The sequence below is a fragment of the Urocampus carinirostris genome, chromosome 16, assembly GCF_059441175.1.
Source record: "Urocampus carinirostris isolate Australia breed hairy pipefish chromosome 16, RoL_Ucar_1.0, whole genome shotgun sequence".
Taxonomy (NCBI): Eukaryota; Metazoa; Chordata; class Actinopteri; order Syngnathiformes; family Syngnathidae; genus Urocampus; species Urocampus carinirostris.
This window is the reverse complement of record NC_142364.1, coordinates 10,583,749-10,603,280: the sequence shown is the minus strand read 5'-3', so window position 1 is coordinate 10,603,280 and position 19,532 is coordinate 10,583,749. Positions and strand designations below refer to the sequence as shown.

General features: G+C 42.2%; 2 protein-coding genes across 3 annotated transcripts; both read left to right on the top strand.

The window, feature by feature from the left end:
- The first annotated feature begins 1,744 nt into the window (after nt 1-1,744).
- gtf3c5 (general transcription factor IIIC, polypeptide 5) lies at nt 1,745-11,370 on the top strand. 2 transcript variants are annotated; one of them, XM_088319910.1, is made up of 11 exons: nt 1,745-2,081; nt 3,379-3,577; nt 3,637-3,835; nt 3,913-4,099; nt 6,024-6,128; nt 7,414-7,528; nt 9,392-9,478; nt 9,547-9,662; nt 10,721-10,803; nt 10,874-11,013; nt 11,140-11,370. In XM_088319910.1, exons 1-11 carry the CDS (start codon nt 1,878-1,880, stop codon nt 11,283-11,285), a joined length of 1,581 nt encoding a protein of 526 aa, XP_088176036.1. In that variant the 5' UTR covers nt 1,745-1,877; the 3' UTR covers nt 11,286-11,370. The 2 variants fall into 2 exon arrangements, with proteins under 2 accessions (XP_088176036.1, XP_088176035.1); XM_088319909.1 differs by having other exon boundaries at nt 3,637-3,838.
- A 1,717-nt stretch (nt 11,371-13,087) lies between these two features.
- LOC148350265 (bile salt-activated lipase-like) lies at nt 13,088-19,076 on the top strand. Its single transcript, XM_088355925.1, has 11 exons — nt 13,088-13,232; nt 14,117-14,264; nt 14,341-14,460; nt 14,518-14,715; nt 14,806-14,936; nt 15,020-15,127; nt 15,905-16,019; nt 16,083-16,269; nt 16,364-16,567; nt 18,594-18,803; nt 18,875-19,076. Exons 1-11 carry the CDS (start codon nt 13,170-13,172, stop codon nt 19,053-19,055), a joined length of 1,665 nt encoding a protein of 554 aa, XP_088212051.1. The 5' UTR covers nt 13,088-13,169; the 3' UTR covers nt 19,056-19,076.
- The last annotated feature ends 456 nt before the right edge of the window (nt 19,077-19,532 follow it).

Sequence of the window (19,532 nt, the reverse complement as noted above, 5' to 3'; positions counted from 1 at the left end):
ATATTTTTACAAATAGCAGATAATTAGGATAAGTATGTTTTTTTTTTAAAAAATTGCTTTTGGGCACTCTAGGCCTCTAGAGATTAGCACTTACTTTCACAAAACTGGTACACATTAGACATTACAATTTTTATTGTTTCAAAGAGTCTTTTTTTTCCCTCAATTTATTTGTCAGAATGCAATTGTTACACGGAAAAACTACCTTTTGAAAGACAAACATATGTTAATAAATTTATGATGAATCTGATAATTGTTTTTCTAATTATTTATAGAATTTTGGCACTTTAGGGCTTCCATACAGTAGCAAGCCCATTATGGAGGACGGTGAAGAAACAAATGTGTATTTAAAATTATTATGATAAAATAATAATTTCAAAAGAATACGGTATTTTTAGCTGTTTATTTTACAATAAATATTTAAATACATACATTTATTTCAAAACAATAAAGTGTGAAAAAAAGAATGAGATCGTTTTTAAAGTGAGAATTTTTTTCCACCATCTTTACTAAAAATAGAAATAGGGCCCAAAAATGATACTATATTTGTACACATCCATAAATCTGAATGACAGTGATTAAATATATTCATGTAAAAATATGAATACAAATCATAAATTGAGCAGAAAAATCTATTTTAACTTTATATCATACAAGAAATATTTTAGTAACGTAACCAAAGGGAAATGTTCAACTGAAAGAAACACACAACCAAGTGTGAAGTGAGCACAATTTAAAAAAAAATCAACAAATAAAAAGTAATGACAAATTGGAACAAATTAAGAGTGGAAAAAGTCAAAGGGCCATATTCCAATTTCCGTGTTTGTTTCAAAAATCAGCCAATCACGTCGCACGTGCTGTTTGATTGACAGCAGGTGGCATTTTTGCATAAAACGCCATTCAGAATTGAAAGAAAAAAAAAGGAAAAATATAAATTATTACAAAAAGTTTTATGTGATTAAATGTAAGAAATATATAAAGTAAATATTTCATAATAATGAAGCTTTATTTAAAAATCCAATAGCCGTCTGGGTTTGTAATCATTTTCTTATTTGCGCCCATTGACTGTTTTATTTTCTTATCTGAAATGCCACATTAATGATCATAAACTTTATGAATTGTGTCATAATAAATCTTGACTTTGTGTCGATGAAACGACCTGGATAAAAGATAGATTATCTCACTAATCCTTTACGTCATTTTAAAGGTTGGCAGTGCCATTGTGTGGTCGGAAGAGGCCATGACATCTCCATCACTTTTCCTATAAAAAAAAGTCAGATTACATGTCGATTGAAAACTTCTGTAATATTTAGAAGGTGTAGCATGAAAATCCTTGGGGAAAAAAATGGCAATATATTTTAAATTGAGTTAGAATTCATTTAATTTGATTTGGTATTGCGAGTGTTTTTTCGAATCCGTGCTTTCAACGTCAGTTGTTGTAGTTGTTTATTGTTAAATAGATGTTTTTGTGAAAATATGAGTTCCTTCATTTGTTTGTAATTCATCCTTTTTCATGCAAAAAAAATGTTAAAATATTTTAAACTCAAGTCTCGGAAATGTTTCCAGTCGGAGGTGTTTTGTTGGATATTTGAAACGTTGTTTTAAAATAGGTTTCAGTTTTTATTTTGAATTTTTACTGTACACTATGTTGCTTTAAGTGATTTTAGTTAATCTGTTGTTACAGTAAATAAACCATATACGTGTATTTGATAAATCCGAATCCCGGAACCTTAGGCGAGGAAGCGTTTCTAGTCGGACTTATTTTGCTCCTGCAGGACGTGACATGCAGCAGAAAGGATTAAACGGAGAATACGTTTACATATATAGCCTTCCCCCTCCTCACATTACTCGCTATAATTGCACAATCATTTACAATAACAATGGAAGACCCCAAAGACAACAAATTAGGCTTCACGCTGAAAGAACTGTCTTTCTCCAGCTTGAATCTAGCGGAAAACGCGCCGGAAAGTTCGTCCACGTTGGAGTTGCGGGAAAACAATTTGGTTTGCGTGGAATATCCTGCAATCGTCAAAAGCGTGGACGGGATGCTCCAAACGCTCGGCGGCCTGCAAACGGTTACCGAGGCGAGTATTGCACACGATTTTGTTTGCAGCCATTTTGCCTCAAGCTGTCGACTAATAAAGACGTCATGTGCTGCATTAATGGAACGTGGGGATTTTATTTAGGCGAATGACGTTTATGCACTTGTTCCTAACCATTATGTTTTACTTTGTAAACTCCTGTCAAAATAATTAACAAGACGTATCAGAAATTGTAAAGGGCGCTTTGTGCTCTCTTACTGGTATAAAGTAAAAAAAAAAAAAAAAAAAACGATTTGCCACTTTTCCCAAATGCAGCATATTTAGGGTAAGTCCTTACTGGTGATTTCTGAGATACAATGGGATACGACATGAATTTGTTGCAAGGTAGGGCTAACTAAGTGAAATCACCGTATAGTGGGGAATAGAATCCTATGCTAATTAGCTTAGAATATTTCCAATCTATAATTACCTCTTTATTTAGTATACATTTTTTCTATCATTTATCATTGTTTATTGTAGTCCTGGTCGTTCGTTGGTTGCAGTCAGACAACTTGGAATGTTTAGGCATTTGTGTGTCTTCTTCCTATTTCTTCATAATTGCAAGTTTATTTTCAATAGTTGTAAATGAAATGAAATGATCTGCATTTATATAGCGCTTTTCAAGTCAAGACTTCCCAAAGCGCTTTACAGTGTGCTTCACATTTCCCAATAGCGGCCGTGCAGCCATGTAAGGCGCTAACCTGCTTATTGGGGGCATTAGGGGTTCAGTGTCTTACCCAAGGACACTTCGACATGTAACAGGAGCCGGGATTCCAACTGCGATCTGCGCTCTACCTCCTGAGCCACTGCCGCCCCGTTATCACCTTTTTTTCTCCTCTCTTTAGTATCACTCCAGGTTTTTGGACCCATGGCCAAAAATACAGAACAAAAATACAGGACTGTATCGCACTAACTTGCAAATTTCTCATGAAGCACACAAGATTCAGAACTGAAAGAAGAGACATGCATTGTGGGAAGTAGTTCATTCAATAGCATATCGTCATTTTCATAATGCAACAACGCAAACCCATAGGAGACCAGCTTTTTGTATGATGTTGGTCAAAGGCAAACAGACATCTTAGAGGCGTAACCCTACATACATACAAACATCAAGTTTGAAATAATTTGTTGTTGTTTGGCAAAATGCCGTAACGAAGGGCCGAAAAACATTTTATTCCCAACCCTAAGTGTAACCACCATATACCGGGGTCAACTAAACAGGTGAAATATGGAAACATGCATCTTAAGTCCAAATATTTTGAAATGTAAGTGTTTTTCTCCCACGTTTTGGGTTCAATAGACCTTCAGCCAACCAAATCGTCGTCTGGAGCTGCGCTACCGACCTCAAGACCCTCTCTGTCATTGTTTGTGCGGGAACCGCTACTCTTCCAGCAATCTTCTCCTCCGTGTGCGAAGGAGAGTCCGTAAAAAAGACTCCCAGGTCTCTGAGATGAAAATGGAAATCCTTGGAGTTATCGGAACAACATACAAGTTTCAAGGTATGTTATTTTCTGTGTTTAGGTTTTTAAATGCTGTAGCGCGGGTTTGGTTTTTGCAGGAATGGCCGACTTCCAGTGCCTCGCCGTGCATTGCCAAGACGGAAGGCAGACGTCTTTGTACGACAAAATCCTCTTGCGGAAAGCGGAAAAGACAGACTTTTATAAGCAACCTGTCCCTCTTTTCATCCCCCCGCCCATCTTCTCTCGTCTGGACACTCCGGTCGATTATTACTACAGATCGGATCACAAGCACTCCAAGTTGTTCGTGTTCTCTCATTCAAGCCACGATCCGCTTCATCTTCCGACTAATTCCGATGCTTGATTTCTTTGTGCAGGCCGCGGGACATCCAGAAGAAGTCGAACCTCATCGGATTGAGCCGTCCCCGCCGGACCCGCTTCGCGGTTTTCATTAACTACAGCGAACCGGTCGTCCCAACGCAAGCGCTGGAGGGGGCCGCCGGTCATTGGACCGAAAAATGCACCAAGGAGAGTGACCGGCAAGCCAAAGAAAAATTGGAGGCGGTACGTTGCAAAGCTTCTCATCAGTAATTGCAGGATTTAAATAGGACTGCTATTGGATTTCAAAAAGTTGTGTTGGTGTTATTTTGAAATGGCAAAATAGAATCAACGCACAAAAATGAGTAGAAAAAGAGAAAGGAAGGCCGCCGGGCCCTTTTCCTTCTGGGTCTTGTTTGAACAACAAAGGCAAGAGACGCTCAAGCTTAATTTATGCATGTGGGAGAGGCAACATCACACATTTACAGTCTCCCCGATTTCCTGCTTCCCCATAATTAGAACACATCATGTGATCCACTTCCTAATAGGGAACGGTGAATTTCCAGAATCTCATGACATCCAGAGAAGGCCAAAAAGAATGAAGACCATAGTAATACTTGTACATGAGTACATTAATAACTTTATGCGTCACACACTCTGCATGGTTTGTGACAACAAGAAGTGGCCAAAAAGAGTGAGGCATATAATAAGACCCTACATGTCTTGCACCAACAGGAAAAGTCCAAAAAGAATGGCGCCCATAGAAAATTAATAAATGAGTAAAAGTATGATAACTCTGCTCCATGCACCCTGAATGTCTTATGACACCCAGAGATGGCCAAAAGGAATGAGGCCCATAATAAGACCCTACCTGCCTTTCGGGATCAAGTCCTGTGACACCAGGAAGAGGCCAAAATGAATGAAGCCTATAGCAATACTTGTAAATGTGTATATATATGTGTCACGCACCCTGCATGTCTTGTGACACCAGTGTCTTGTGACATTTGGAGATGGTCAAAAAGAATGAGGCCTATATTAAGACTCTGCACTTCTTGTGACACCAGGAAGAGGCCAAAAAGAATGAAACCCGCAGTAATACTTGTAAATATATGATAACTATTTGTGTCATGCACCATACATGTCTTGTGACACCAGTGTCTTGATACATTTGGAGATGGCCAAAAAGAATGAGGCCTATATTAAGACTCTGCACATCTTATGACACCAGGAAGAGGCCAAAAAGAACAAAACCCGCAGTAATACTTGTAAATATATGATAACTATACGTGTCATGCTCCATACATGTCTTGTGACATTTGGAGATGGCCAAAAAGAATGAGGCCTATATTAAGACTCTGCACATCTTGTGACACCGGGAAGAGGCCAAAAATAATTAAACCCTCAGTAATACTTGTAAATATATGATAACTATACGTGTCATGCACCATACATGTCTTGTGACACCTGGACATGGCCAGAAAGAATGAGGCCCATAGTAAGCCCCTTTACGTCTTTTGACACCAGACGAAGCAACAAAGAATGGAGCCCATAGTAGTAATAGTAAACTATTTTATATATTATAACTATGTGTGACACACATCCTGTCTTTCTTGTTTTATCAGGGTCTTGTGACACACAAAGATGGCCAAAAAGAATGAGGCCCATATTAAGACCCTGATGATCTTGTGACGCCAGGATAAGGCCAAAAAAATGAAGCCCTTTGTAATACTAGTAAATGAGTTAATAAACGGAATGATGTACGTGTCAAGCACCCTGCATTTTTTTTTATACCAAGAGGTGTCCAAGAAGAATGAAGCCTTCTTTAAAGAGTACAAAATGAGTAAATAACCACAAAAATGATTGAGAAATGTCCAAAGTAAAGCCAAATTGAGTTTGTCGATGTCCCTTGGTGCCCTGCGTGTCCTCCAGACGGAGAGCAAAAAAAATGGGCGTAGACTAGACGAGCAGGGCGAGCCCCCTGAAATACTGCTCTGTGATTGATCCTTTTTCCTGTTGGAAAGGATTTTTCATTGGTCATTGAGGGGCCGTTATGTTTCGCCCACAAAAAAGCAGGTCAAGCGGGTGCACGTCGACTATCGAACTTGTTTTGCTCATTCTGCTGCAGCCTCTTCCTGTCTTATCTTATCCGAATAGCTAAATGTGTTCCTAGATGTTTGAGAGCCGGCCCATCTGGTCCCGCAGCGCCGTCAAGGCCAACCTTGACATCCACCCGGAGAAACTCAAATTGCTGCTGCCTGTCTTGGCTTACTTCATGGTGAGTCTGACATTCTTCATATACAACATAATTTGTTTTTCTCTTATTAAGAGTGAAAGACAAACAACTGTTTAAGCCTTTTACATCGAATGATGCCAGCATCAAATACCTCAGCTCCTTCGGCAGCTTTTTTTTCCAAGTTTTCCAGTTTTCCAAATACAGTAGAGCCCAACATTAGACAATCTGTTTTGAGGCGGAGATCGTAAGGTGAAACTGGCTTTCAACGGGTGGATAGAAACCTACGCTAACTAGCTAATGCCTCCCGGACCCAGGATGAAAACAATAAAATAGTGAATACTTTGTACTACTCATGTGTATGCGCACAAGATGAAATACCATTATAGATAAATGTTGGTGTGATGTGACTTGATCTGGTACAGTGGAGTAGCAGGTGGATGCATAGAGGGGGAGAAGACGGACGATTACAATTATTTTAAAACTTCTTCTTCCTTTATATTGAATAATAGTCCCAATGATTAGAGTTATATTCCTCAGTGATGGTAACAATTTGTGTGGCCTTGTCATATTCATTTCATTGATTTTTTTATCCGCACCAAATCTGCTCAGGTGGTGGAAAAAATTGAATGTCTGGAAAAGCCCACTAAAGAAATGGTTATCTTTTTTATGTTACATTTTATTCACCTTTTTATTTTTAAAAGCTGTCTCAGTCATTGATTGGTTACAACCATGCAACTTATTGATTTTTTTTTGCCTTTTTTGTATTTATTGATGATCACAACTTCGTTTTTTAGCCTATTTTTTGCTTGTCCCTTTAGCATCACTGCAAGCCCACAGACAATAAATACAGCGCAAAAAATATATCGCATTAACTCACAAATTATTTAGGATACATGCAAGATTTTGAGCTGAGTAGAAAGGCATTGTGGGAGGGATTTTAGCCAATAACATATCGAATTTTCCTAATGCTGGGACACAGGTCGATGGCAAACCAGTATTTTTCATGGGATAAACCAATAGCAGACACCTCTTAGATGTATAACATTTTGAATTAGTTAAGATTTAGGGTATAGGAGATAATTTGTCGTTTATATGGTGTAGTGGGGGAAAAGCTGTGAAGATGGGCCTGAAAAAAAATCTTGTTTCAGACCGTAAAATGAAAAACGTCGCAAGCCGGGGACACTGTATCCGGGGGGTTTACTGTATGTCCTTACTTGAAATGTATCCATGCTTTGCAAAGCAAAAGAACTCCTTGGATTAAGCCATATGGAGATGACCATCTTGTTTTTCCAATTCCTGGAATGAATGAGGGAACTCTGTCTTAAAGATGACCGGGCCGTGGAGAAGTCTATGGGTGAGATTTGGCTACGACCCTCGAAAGAACCCGGAAGCTAAGATGTATCAGATGCTGGACTTCAGGATGCGCTTCAGCAACAAAGGCAGTAAGCGGTTTTTGCTGTAGAAAATGGTACCGCTCCTACTCGTATATAGAATAGAATAGAAGATACCTTTTATTGTCATTGTTACAACATGAGTAGAATATATTGTGACAACGAAATTGGACGTGGCACTCCAGTTCCACATTTTACAGAGAGGATAAAGAAAACAAAGATAAAGGAACAAAGAAGATGTTTGTACTGTCCTTTTTGCAGGCTTTGTTTTCCTCCGGAGGGGGGGTGAGGGACAGACAGAGATGGCCGGATCCAACTAGATGATTGATATTACTGTACACACGGTCCAGTGTTTTTTCCCCTGGTTGCTCAGTCCACATATTGAATGAATTTGGGAAGTACAGTCCTTAAGCATGCCTGATCAAAGTCGCCAGCAACGATGAAATATATAAATAATAAATATATCTCTTCTTTACAAGTCGCACCTGGAGAATAAGTCGTATTTTGTGGGGGGAATTTATTTGATAATAATCCAACACCAAAAACGTACATGTCATCTTAAAAGGCAATTTAAAATAAAATGGAGAAAAACAGGTTGAATAAGTAAGTGTACCGTATACTAATGTTACAAACTCTATTATTAGGAACATGCTTACTGGACTATCAGCTTCACTCCAAATTACTAAAACCAACAAAATATTCATCCTTGGGGCTCAGGAGGTAAAGCGCTCGTCTTGGGATCAAGAAATCGCAGTTCGAATCCCGGCTCCTCCGTGTTACATGTCTAAGTGTCCTTGGGTAAGACACTGAACCCCTATTGGGAAATGTGAAGCACACTGTAAAGTGCTTTGGGAAGTCTTGACTTGAAAAGCGCTATATAAATGCAGATCATTTCATTTCTCTAAGTCACTTTTACCGGTAAACAACTCCTCCAACTCAGGACGATAAGCCGCTTCCTCCTTCTGCTCTGAAAAATGCCCCCCCCACAACAAGGCAAGGTTGAAATTATCAACACTAGAGCTACTTGCAATATAGTGTGAAAATAACATGTGAAATTATATACAGACGGGTAATGAAAATTTAAAACTGAATGATATAATAATACCTGTCGTGGGTTCAAATCCAGCTCCAGACTTTCTGTGCGGAGTTTGTATGTTCTACCCGTGCTTGCGTGGGTTTCCTCCGGGCACTCCGGTTTCCTCCCACATTCCAAAGACATGCATTTCAGGTGAATTGGCCGGTCCAAAATTGTCCCTAGGTGTGAATGAGCGAATGAGTTGTCTGTCCCTGTGTGCCCTGCGATTGGCTGGCAACCAGTTCAGGGTGTCCCCTGCCCACTGCCCGATGATTGCTGGGATGGGCTCCAGCCCCCCGCGACCCTACTGAGGATAAGCGGTACGGCTAATGAGATGAGATGATATAATAATGTGTTGATCATTTTAGATATAAGTCTCACCGGAGTATACGTCGCACACCCGGCCAAACAATAGAAAAAACTGCGAAAATCTGGTATATCATGGGTTGATACACAAAACACCAGTCAGGTGGCTGAATCACAGGTAGACACACAAACATGTTTTGACCAGAGCCAGAGGGTTGAATCACGTGATTCCCTCCTGAGGAGGGGGCCAGCATAATAAAAGTGCAAAGATTGTTAGTGTTGGATGACGTTTGCTTCCACTGCGAAATCTTAAGAAAAAGCGTATCCCGTCATTGCGTTTCATCTCCGATTCATCTTTTGAACCATTTTTTTGAACAACAGTTTATGCTAAATCTGTGAGCAGGTGGGCGCTTTCCAACCACTCCCCCCAGGAGTGTTCCAGGTCGTTTCAGCTTGATCTCCCTTTGCCATGTTTGATTTTGGCCCACTTCGTTGTCTCTCCTAACAATAATGACTTTTCCGTCCCTGTTTAGCATATGCCACTTCTGACGGGGAATTGCCGGTGAAACCCAAGAGGAGCACCCTCAACTACACCCTCCCCATCATCGTCAACAGGAGCAGTCAGTGTTGTTTCCATTCCCAGTTTGAGGGGGAGGGGCAAGCTCTTAACGGTTTTGGCGGCCTCCAGGTCCAGCGGCGGCCAGCGTTTCAGAACTCCAGACCCTGCCGAGCGCCACCGAAGACGCCTCGGACGAAGGTTCCGGTTCCAGTCGAGAGCCGGCACCCATCTCTTTTCTGCAACCGGTACTGTGTCCACATTCACCTTTTGAAAATATAGCAGACCCCAGGATACGACATGAATTCGTTCTGTGATGGGGATCTGAATTTTAAATTTTCCGTATACCGAGGGATCAAAACCTATGCCAATTAGCTAATGTATTTTAATCCTGCGGTACCCCCCGGATAAAAACCTCAAAATAACAAAATGATATACGTCAAGTACTATTTATGTGTTATGTACCTGCATAGGATTAGATAAAATTACTCTATAAGGAAATATGTAAAAGAGAAATTGACACCGAATCCACACATTGTGACGTAGAGGTAAGATCTTGGGCCTGGCCCCAAACTTCGGGTTTACTTCAGGCCCGGTCCCTCAAATCCAGTTAACCAGTTGCGGCTTGGGCTTTTGTACCTGTGGTCCGTGTCGGGCTGAATTTCTTTAGGCCCGATCTGTGACGTGTTTTGAGATGGTACAGTGGAGTAGTGGATGGATGCATAAAGGCGAGGGAAGGGCGAATTAAATTCAAACTGATTTTTAACAAATAAACTTGTCTTTCATTGTTTTAAACACCTTATTTTTTAAAATAGTCTCTAACTGTCCATTGCTTATGACCATGCAACTTAGAAGGGGTAGAGATTAGTATACCTTCTTCGTATTTCTTGAAAATTGCAACCTTTTTTCCAGGGTTATCATGTCTTTGCTCCTACCTTTAGCATCACTTCAAGTCTTGGGACCAGTGGCTTAAAGGATTCAAGTTTGTCATGCAAAATTCAGAATTGTGAGAGAGGAGACTCACTGTTCAGCAAATGAAAGCAAACCGGCGACTTCATCGGCAAATAACAGGCAGGCATTTTAGATACCGCAAAGTTATAATTTGTGCATTTTGGGGCACACGAAATAATTTTTACAGTGGGAAAATATAATTCAAAATAAGGGTCCGGAAAAAACATTCCACTCCATGAAGTGAAAACGTCGTAAGGTGAGGTTGCCTTAACCTGGGGTCTACTCTTTTTCTATTCTTAATGATTATTTAGTCATGATAAGATTTTATATTCAGCACACTTCTTGTGATTCACAGGAATCCGCGTATATTTTTAGAGAGGGGATGGTACCCCCTCACTGCCAGATGTTTTACCAGCTCTGTGACTTACACGTGCCAAGGTAAACAAAATCGGATCTCTTTACCCGTCCTTGCTAACTCGTGACAAAATAACTTTGGTGGGGTGTCCAGGATCCAAGAGGTGCTCCAGAACAGCCCCACGGGCGAAGTTTGCGACGAGCGGGACGGCTGGTGCCCCGTGGGCACCGTAGACAAGCTGAGGAGCATCATCACCGACATGGTGAAGCCGCTAGTCAGACGGCAGTTGGCATGTGAGAAAACTGATGCAAACGTGGCCCCGCCTATAAAACGAAGGGCCACGCCCCCTTCTTGAATTCAGTCCCGTCTTAGGAAGTGAGCCAGGAATGTCACTTGAAAAGAATATTTGTCCCCCCTAGCGGCTCCAGAGACGTCCCTGCGGCCGAGACCGGGAGCTGAGGCGTCCAAAGACGAGGACGTGGAGGAGGAGGAAGACGAGGACGCTTATCAGCTGTCGGAGGGGAGTGAAAACGAGATGGAGACGGAAATTCTGGACTATATCTGACCTTTGATGATAGCGCACCCATTTTTATGTTCATTTTTTATTCTTTCAACTCAAATTTCAAATCCAATAAAAGTGGTGCTTTGTATTTGGTTGTTTTTGGAGACTTTGATTTCGAATGCTTCAAAAAATTTAGCCATTAAAACTTCAATAAAAACGACTTGCACTTAGGAAATGAGACTCATGAAGCTATCTTTTCTCAAGTTTGCAAAAGTGTTCTCGGACAAAATCGATAATTGTCGGCATCAAATCTGCTTAGATGGTTAAAAAAATTAAAGTATGGAAAACACGACTGAAAAACGAATTGTTTTACAAAAGGTGTGCCTTCGTAGTGAACTTTTTCGATGGCCTCTTTAATTTTAAAAGTAATCACAACCATCCATTCATTAAGGTTCTTCAACTTAACTATTTGTGTGCCTTTTTTGTGTTTCTTGATCATCAAAGCTTTGCTTATCATGTTTTTACTTCTCCCTTTAGCATAGCCTAGCGTAAGTAGTAAATCCAATCACCAACTCTTTAAGTCTTTGTGAAGCACACGAGATTCTGTACTGAATGAAGAGAAATGCATTCTGGGAAGTAATTCAGCAAGTAGCATATTTATATTTCATTTTGTCAAAACTCAAATAAATGCAGCACGGCATATGAGTGTTACACGCGTCCGCGAAACAGTTCTGAGCTCACGGGTTCAAATTTAGCTACCGGCTTTCCTGTGCGGAGTTTGCATGTTCTCTCCCGTGCTTGTGCCTCAAGTTTTCTTCCCACATGTCAGGTTAATTGGCTGGTACAAATTGGCATAAGGTGTGAATGATTAAGGGAGTTGTCTGTCCTTGTGTCCCCTGCTCACTGCCCAAAGATGGCTGGGATGGGCTCCATCACCTCGCAACCTTAGTGTGGATAAGTGGAGCTGATCGGTGGATAGATGGATCAATCCAATAGCTGACCAGCATCTTATATTGCACGGATCACGCATCTTAATCATATCTCGTCATACACACAGCAAAGTGTGAATTTGTTGTCGAGGTTGTATATGTCAGGTCCTGCACGGTTGTCATGGCGCCCAGTTGGCCCCGCCCCTTTACACCGGCTGAGACGCATTGGACTGATTGCTTTTGGAGTACTTAAACGCTCCTTTTGGGACTGCCCGTTGCCAGACCATTGTTTAACCCTCGTTGAAACCCTGTTCATGCTCGTTTGATCTGAGTAATGCCTAGTTTGTAATTTTGATTGCCTTTCAACCTGTTTTGTTTTGTTTTTGGTCCGTTTGTGTGTTGGACAACTTTTCTTTCCTAATTAAAGTGACAGATCGTCTACGCATACGAGTTCCGACTTCCTGCTTCCTGGTCCGTTTCCTGACAGTATAGTGGGGTAAATGCCATAAGGAGGGGCTTAAAAACACCTTATGACCCACCATTTTGTGAAAACATTGTAAACTGAGGTAGCCATATCCCAGCTGGTATACTATAATTCATAAAAGTGGAATCACACAGTGCCCGTATACAAGGCAGATGATTAAGTGGTCAACAGACTATTTCAACCCAACTTTTAATAATTACAACCTGGCAATAGTATAGTAACAATATAAGTTGATATTTTAAAGGCTTGTAAAAACAGTCGCCCTTTTTGCTAATCACTAACAAGAAAGTAGCTCTCAGAGCCTGAAAGGTCAATGACCCCCCGCTTCAGCCTTAACGAACCCGCCCGGAAAATGATGAGGCGGGGTCCATTTTTGATAAAGCGGCTCAGTTATGATTACGCTGTGACTTTTGCTTTCAAAACACAGCTGTGTCAACCTCCAATAAAGGAAATAGCGCTCATAGGCGGCCACGGGGGAGTGTCGCCTTTATAAAAAGGCGGCGGCCAATCATTGAGGATCTCACTCGGGTCACCATGGAGAAGCTGTTGATCTTGGTCGCCGTCGCTGGCTTTTTGGAGACGGCGTTTTCTGCCTCAGTGAGTAACAAATTCAATTGAGGGGAGGCTGTTTTTTAACCATGTTTAACATCTTGTGTGGTGGGCAAGGAAAATGAGTCATGAAATAGCTCATTCATAAGCTATAGAATACAAGTGTGTCTTAGGTCTAGATTGAAACAATTCCACTGAGGTTTCAGATAGATTCTCAGAGGGAAGAGCATTCCACAGCACCCGGGCCCGAATGGGGAAAGCTCTCGAGCCTGAGGATTTCTTCTTGGCTCTTGGGATCACTAGTAGACTAGCATTTTCAGAGCGAAGGCTCCGGACAGGAACATAGGGGGAAATTAAATCTGAAAGATATGAGGGAGCAGGTCCATGCATGATTTTGTATACTACCAACAGAACCTTAAAATCCCATCTTAAGCTAACAAGGAGCCAATGCAGGTTAGCTAAAATCGAGGTCATGAGATCATACTTTCTTGTCTTAGTTAAAAGCCTCGCAGCATTTTGTACCAGCTGCAGGCTCTTGATGCTGGACTTCGGGAGACCGGAGAGTAGTGCATTACAGGAATCGAGACGGAGAGTAACAAACGCATAAATTATCATCTCCGCATCAGACTACGACAGCATAGAACGTATTTTTGCAATGTTGCGAAGATGGGAAAAAGCATTTCTAGTAATATTCTTTACAATTGTATGATCATTGAATAGAATAGAATTGTTTCTATTGCTGTTGATTCCAACATAGCGGACATTGTTCTCAATGATATTGCACGTGGTACTACAGGATAAACAGGTAATGAAAGCTGAAAATGTCCTCCAGATTGGACAGAGAGGAGCCCATGATTTTATGGCTTGTGTTGATGACTCTCTAACGTTCAACTGATAAGCTTAGCTCAGCCTGCACTTCTTGGTGTCTCCAGCTGGGAGTCGTGTACACAGAAGGCGGCATGGTAGAGGGTGAGAGCATCCGTTTGGGCCTCTTCAGCCGCATGGATGTCTTCAAAGGGGTCCCGTTTGCAGACATTCCTGAAAGATTTGAGAAACCACGGCGGCATCCCGGTTGGGACGGTGAGTTGCCAGCACCTCTTCACCTCCGTCTCAAATCGTACTCATCAACTTATATTTTACCATGCTGACCATTTAGGTGTTCTGAAGGCCACAGAGTACAGGCAGAGGTGTCTCCAGTTGAACGCGATCATGACAGATACCAGAGGAGGCGAAGACTGCCTGTACCTTAACATCTGGGTCCCTCATGGTCGAACAGGTATGTCAGAAGTCCTCATGATGTTGTTTTGGTCTAATACTGACCTTGATTCCCTAGTGTCCACCAATCTGGCAGTCATGGTCTGGATCTACGGCGGTGGCTTCATTGGTGGAGGCTCCATGGGCGCCAACTTCTTGGGCAATTATCTCTACGACGGCCAGGAGATCGCGGAACGAGGGAACGTCATTGTGGTCACCCTGGGATACCGAGTGGGAACTTTGGGCTTCCTCAGCACTGGTGACTCCAGTTTACCAGGTACTCCACTCGTTACTGTTTTTGCTGGCAATTAGGCCAGAGGATTATGGTCTTCCTGACAATGTGAACCGGTCGGTGATCCTTTGACAGGGAATTACGGCCTCTGGGACCAACAGGCTGCCATCGCTTGGGTGCACAGGAACATTCGGTCCTTCGGAGGAGACCCTGATAACATCACCATCTTTGGGGAGTCTGCAGGAGGAGCTAGCGTGAGCTTCCAAGTGAGATTTCATTTCACGACCACCTTTCACTTTCACTCAAACTTGGCAAAACAAGTTTAACATTTTGACGTGGACTTTGACAGACCCTGACACCGCACAACAAGGGCATGATCAGGAGAGCCATCTCTCAGAGTGGCGTCGCCATTTGCCCCTGGGGCATTATCAAGAACCCCCGCAAGGTCGCCGAGGAGGTAAGCATCTTGATTTTGGCCAGATGAAAGCTGGTGTTGTGTTTTGAAGAGGTGGACCTAAGAGCAAACACACAACCTGAGTAATCAGAGTGGATTGGGGGTTAAGTAATTAAGTAATTAACAAAAATCACTCCGTACATGGGGGGAGGAGAGAAAATATGCACCATCCGGAAAAAGCTCATTGCTGACAAAGTTTTTTAAATCTAGAGTCAATCAACGATGGGTATCAAAAGGAAAAGAAACATACACAGGCAGGCACATTAAAATGGCAAACAATGATCAGACAGCTTCTGCTGTCAGCACAGTTCTTAAATACCCCTCTCCTGACTAGAATCAGGTTTGAGTAATGAAGAACAGGTGTGGGGTCCTCCGATCCTTCTGTCTCTCTGTGCCCTCTGGAGGTCAACGGTGTGCTAGACCCTAACATTAGTGATCTGACAGCTTTTGCTGTCAGCTCAGTCCTTAGATACCCCTCCCCGGATTTGAGTCATTTGAGGGTAATGATGAACAGGTGTTGGGTCCTCCAGTCCTTCTGTCTGTTGGCACCCTCCGGAGGACAGTAGTGTGCTGGATCCTAAAAGCAACGATCCAACAGCATATACTGTCAGTACCCTCTTTAAATACCCCTTCCTGATTAGAGACAGACTTGGGTAATGACAAATAGGTTTTGGGTCCTCTAGTCCCTCTCCCTGTTTGTGTCCTCTGAAGGACAGTGGGGTGCTGGATCTTAACAGTGTCAAATGCTTCAAATGATTTGTGGTTCTCCTTGGCACTCAGGTGGCTATCAAGGTCAACTGCCCAACCGATGGGCAAATGGTCTCCTGTTTGAAGATGACGGATCCGGTTCTCCTCACTAAAGCCGGCGCTCTCAATCTGGACAGCTCCCCAGATGGTAAAACCAAGATTACCCACGTTGTATTACAGTGTCGTTATGTCCAACATGTCAATCCTTCAGCACCACTGGTCAACAACTTGGTCCTGTCTGCCGTGGTCGACGGCGATTTCCTGCCTGACACTCCTTCCAATTTGTTCCACAACGCCGCTGGTATCGACTACATTGCTGGAGTCAACGACATGGACGGACATTTCTTCACCGCCATAGACATACCTTCAATCAACTCCCATCTTGTGGAAACGCCTGTGTAAGTCTTTGCCCCAGTTTACGATTAGTAGCTGTATAAATATTGGGGCTTGGCGGCTAAAGCTAACTTCTCACGTCCTTAATGGGAACACTAGCGAAGACCTGAGGAGGCTGCTAGCCACCTACACCAAAGACAAAGGCAAATCCGCTCTGGATAAAGCCTTTGCCACATACACGTCTACGTGGTCGTCCAATCCCAGCAAGGAGGACATCAAGAGGACCATCGTGGATGTGGGAACAGATTACATTTTCCTGGTTCCTACGCAAGCTGCACTTTACCTTCATGCCGCGAATGCCACGTGAGTAGACACTTTTGCAATACAGTCAACTTCGGTTCACTTTTCACGGTCTGGCTACTTCATTAATTTGCATTGTGCATTGCGTTTTGCATTCTGATTGGCTCAGCAGAGTCCCCGCTTCACTCTACCTGTGTGCCAATCACGTTGCCGTTTAATACACACAGTAGATCCCCGAGATGCGCCATCAATTTGTTCTGATTTGGGGGTAGCAAAGGGAAATTTCTGAAATGCGGGGATCAAAACCTATGCTAATTAGAACCAGAACCCGTGGTCCCCCAAATAAAAACAGTAAAATAACAAAGTAGTATATAGTAAGTATTAGTTACGGGGAATATACGGTATAAAAATACAAATTTTGTTAACTCTGGGGTTATGTGGCCTCAGCTGGTGCAGTAGAGTAACTGGGTGGATACAAAAGGGGGAGGATACAGCGCATTAAAATTAAAATTTATATTAAAACTTCTATTTACAAGGATCTAAATGCCCCTTAAAAATTATTTGCTTTAATTGCCTATTTATTCTTAATATTAATCTGATTATCGATTGGTTTTAGTAGTCATGAACTTCTTTTCCATGGTTATCATTTGTTTGCTTCTCTTTTAGCATGACTTGGGACCCATAATGAATATATGCAGTATTGAACCATTGAGGCGCAAAATCTTTATAACGCGCACAAGATTCTCAACTCAGTGACGAGAAAGGCATTGTGGGAGGTAGTTAAGCCAATTATATATTATCATTTTTATAATCCAAAGCAATAGCAGACCAACATTTTGTATGATGTCGACCAATAGCAGACATGCCACGCAAGTTAATTTGTTGATGATGTGGTATAGTGGGGAAGATGCCGTAAATAGGTGCATAAAAAACATCTTATTCCACACCGTACAGTAAAAATGTCATAAGGCGGGGTTGTTGTATCACGAGGGTCCACTGTAGTTAAAGTAAAAAAAATAACTGAAAAATAAATATAACAATTAAAAGTTTCCACTTCACAGATTTCACTATTACCTGATTATAAGCCGCATGTGCCCACATTGAAACATGAGATAGATAGATAGATAGACCTTAACCCCTTAACGTTCCGAAGACTCGCCGGTGGGCCGCTGGACTTTTGATAAACCATAATGTGTCTGTCTGTGCGACAGTTCTAAGGTCTTGGGAACCTCCTGTGTGGATTCAAATCCAGCTACCGGACTTCCTGTGCGGAGTTTGTATGTTCTCCCCGTGCTTGTGTGGGTTTCCTCCGGGCACTCCGGTTTCCTCCCACATTCCAAAGACATGCATTTCAGGTGGATTGGCCGGTCCAAATTGTCCCTAGGTGTAGATGAGCCAGCGGGTTGTCTGTCCCTGTGTGCCCTGCGATTGGCTGGCAACCAGTTCAGGGTGTCCCCTGCCCACTGCCCGATGATTGCTGGGATGGGCTCCAGCACCCCCGCGACCCTGCTGAGGATAAGCGGTGCAGCTAATGAGATGAGATGAGGTGTCTGTGCGATCTCACCTGTCACTGAAATATGTCACATATCATTGGAAAAGCTTAAACTCTCGGGATTCAAAATATGGGGACCATTTCCAGATATACTCATCAGAAAAACATCACGATCAGTCTGAAACAAGATACTGGAAAGCTATAAATCCGGCGTAACTCACCACTACGTCCCCTGGCCGTCTTCTACTTCTTTGAATGTCCGCAAAAATGGCTCTGTTACGTCAAGGACAATCCATAGAATCCATAATCCAAATATTTACTCCAAAACACAGGATAATGTGACAGATACAGTAAATGGGAATCCGCCTAAAACATTTCTGCTTCGTTGGACGTTGCTTCTTGTAATCAGTTTGTTTTGCAAATAAAAACCTTTTATCCCTTGGACTCTAAGGGATAAAAGGTTTTTATTTGCAAAACAAACTGGCGGCCTTTAGAAAAAATACATAAATTAGCCTCATCATTGCAGCTTATAGTCCGAATTTTCAGATTCCATTCGAAAATGTGACTTAGGCCATTTTTTGTTATGTCTGACGGCAGAACCGGGAGAACCTACTCCTACATGTTCTCGGAGCCCAACCGCATGGGCGGCATCGGAAGGCCGTACCCGAGCTGGATGGGTGCCGACCACGCCGATGATCTCCAGTACGTTTTCGGAAAACCTTTGACAACGCCTCTTGGTTACTGGCCTCGGCACCGAGACCTCGCTCGCTACATGATCGCCTACTGGACCAACTTTGCCAAAACTGGGTAAAGCCCATGTCACAAATGCTCACGGAAATCTAACTTATGAAAACCTGACGTATTGTTTGTGTCCGCAGAGACCCGAACAAAGGTGACTTGAGTGTACCTGCCACCTGGCCCAAATTTAGCAATGGTGCCCATTATTTGGAGATCCATCACAACATGGATAAGAACTATGTAAGACAGAAGATGAGGTTACGATACGTTCACTTTTGGACCAGCGTTTTGCCCAACATTCCAATTAGTATCCCCGAATAAATTATATATGTTTTCAAGTGACAGTGTGTATTGTTCGACCTCTAATATTGCTGTTTTATGTTATGCAACGGAAAAATGAGTGGTAAAAAACACAAGGAAGAATACATACAGTGCTGTGAAAGAGTATCTACCCCCTTCCCGATTTCTGTGTTTTTTGCATATTTATCACTCACAAAGGTTTCATATCATCAAACCAATTTGATTATCTCACAGAGACAACCCAAGGAAATACAAAATCCAGTTTTAGTTTTTAAATTTTAATTCTTTCTGTTAAAGCACGAAAAATTGTCAAGAACCGGAACAGGATCAGGACCCAAATGCGTGACGTTTCTCACACAAGCCTTTTATTTTATGGGAGATGGGGAGTCATGCACGTTAGGCAGGAGTCTGGCATGGAATGATAGGAAGCCAGAGGCCGACGAAATTGATACCAGTTGCCCGAGCAGATATCGGACAGATTGGGTCGATACCGGACAG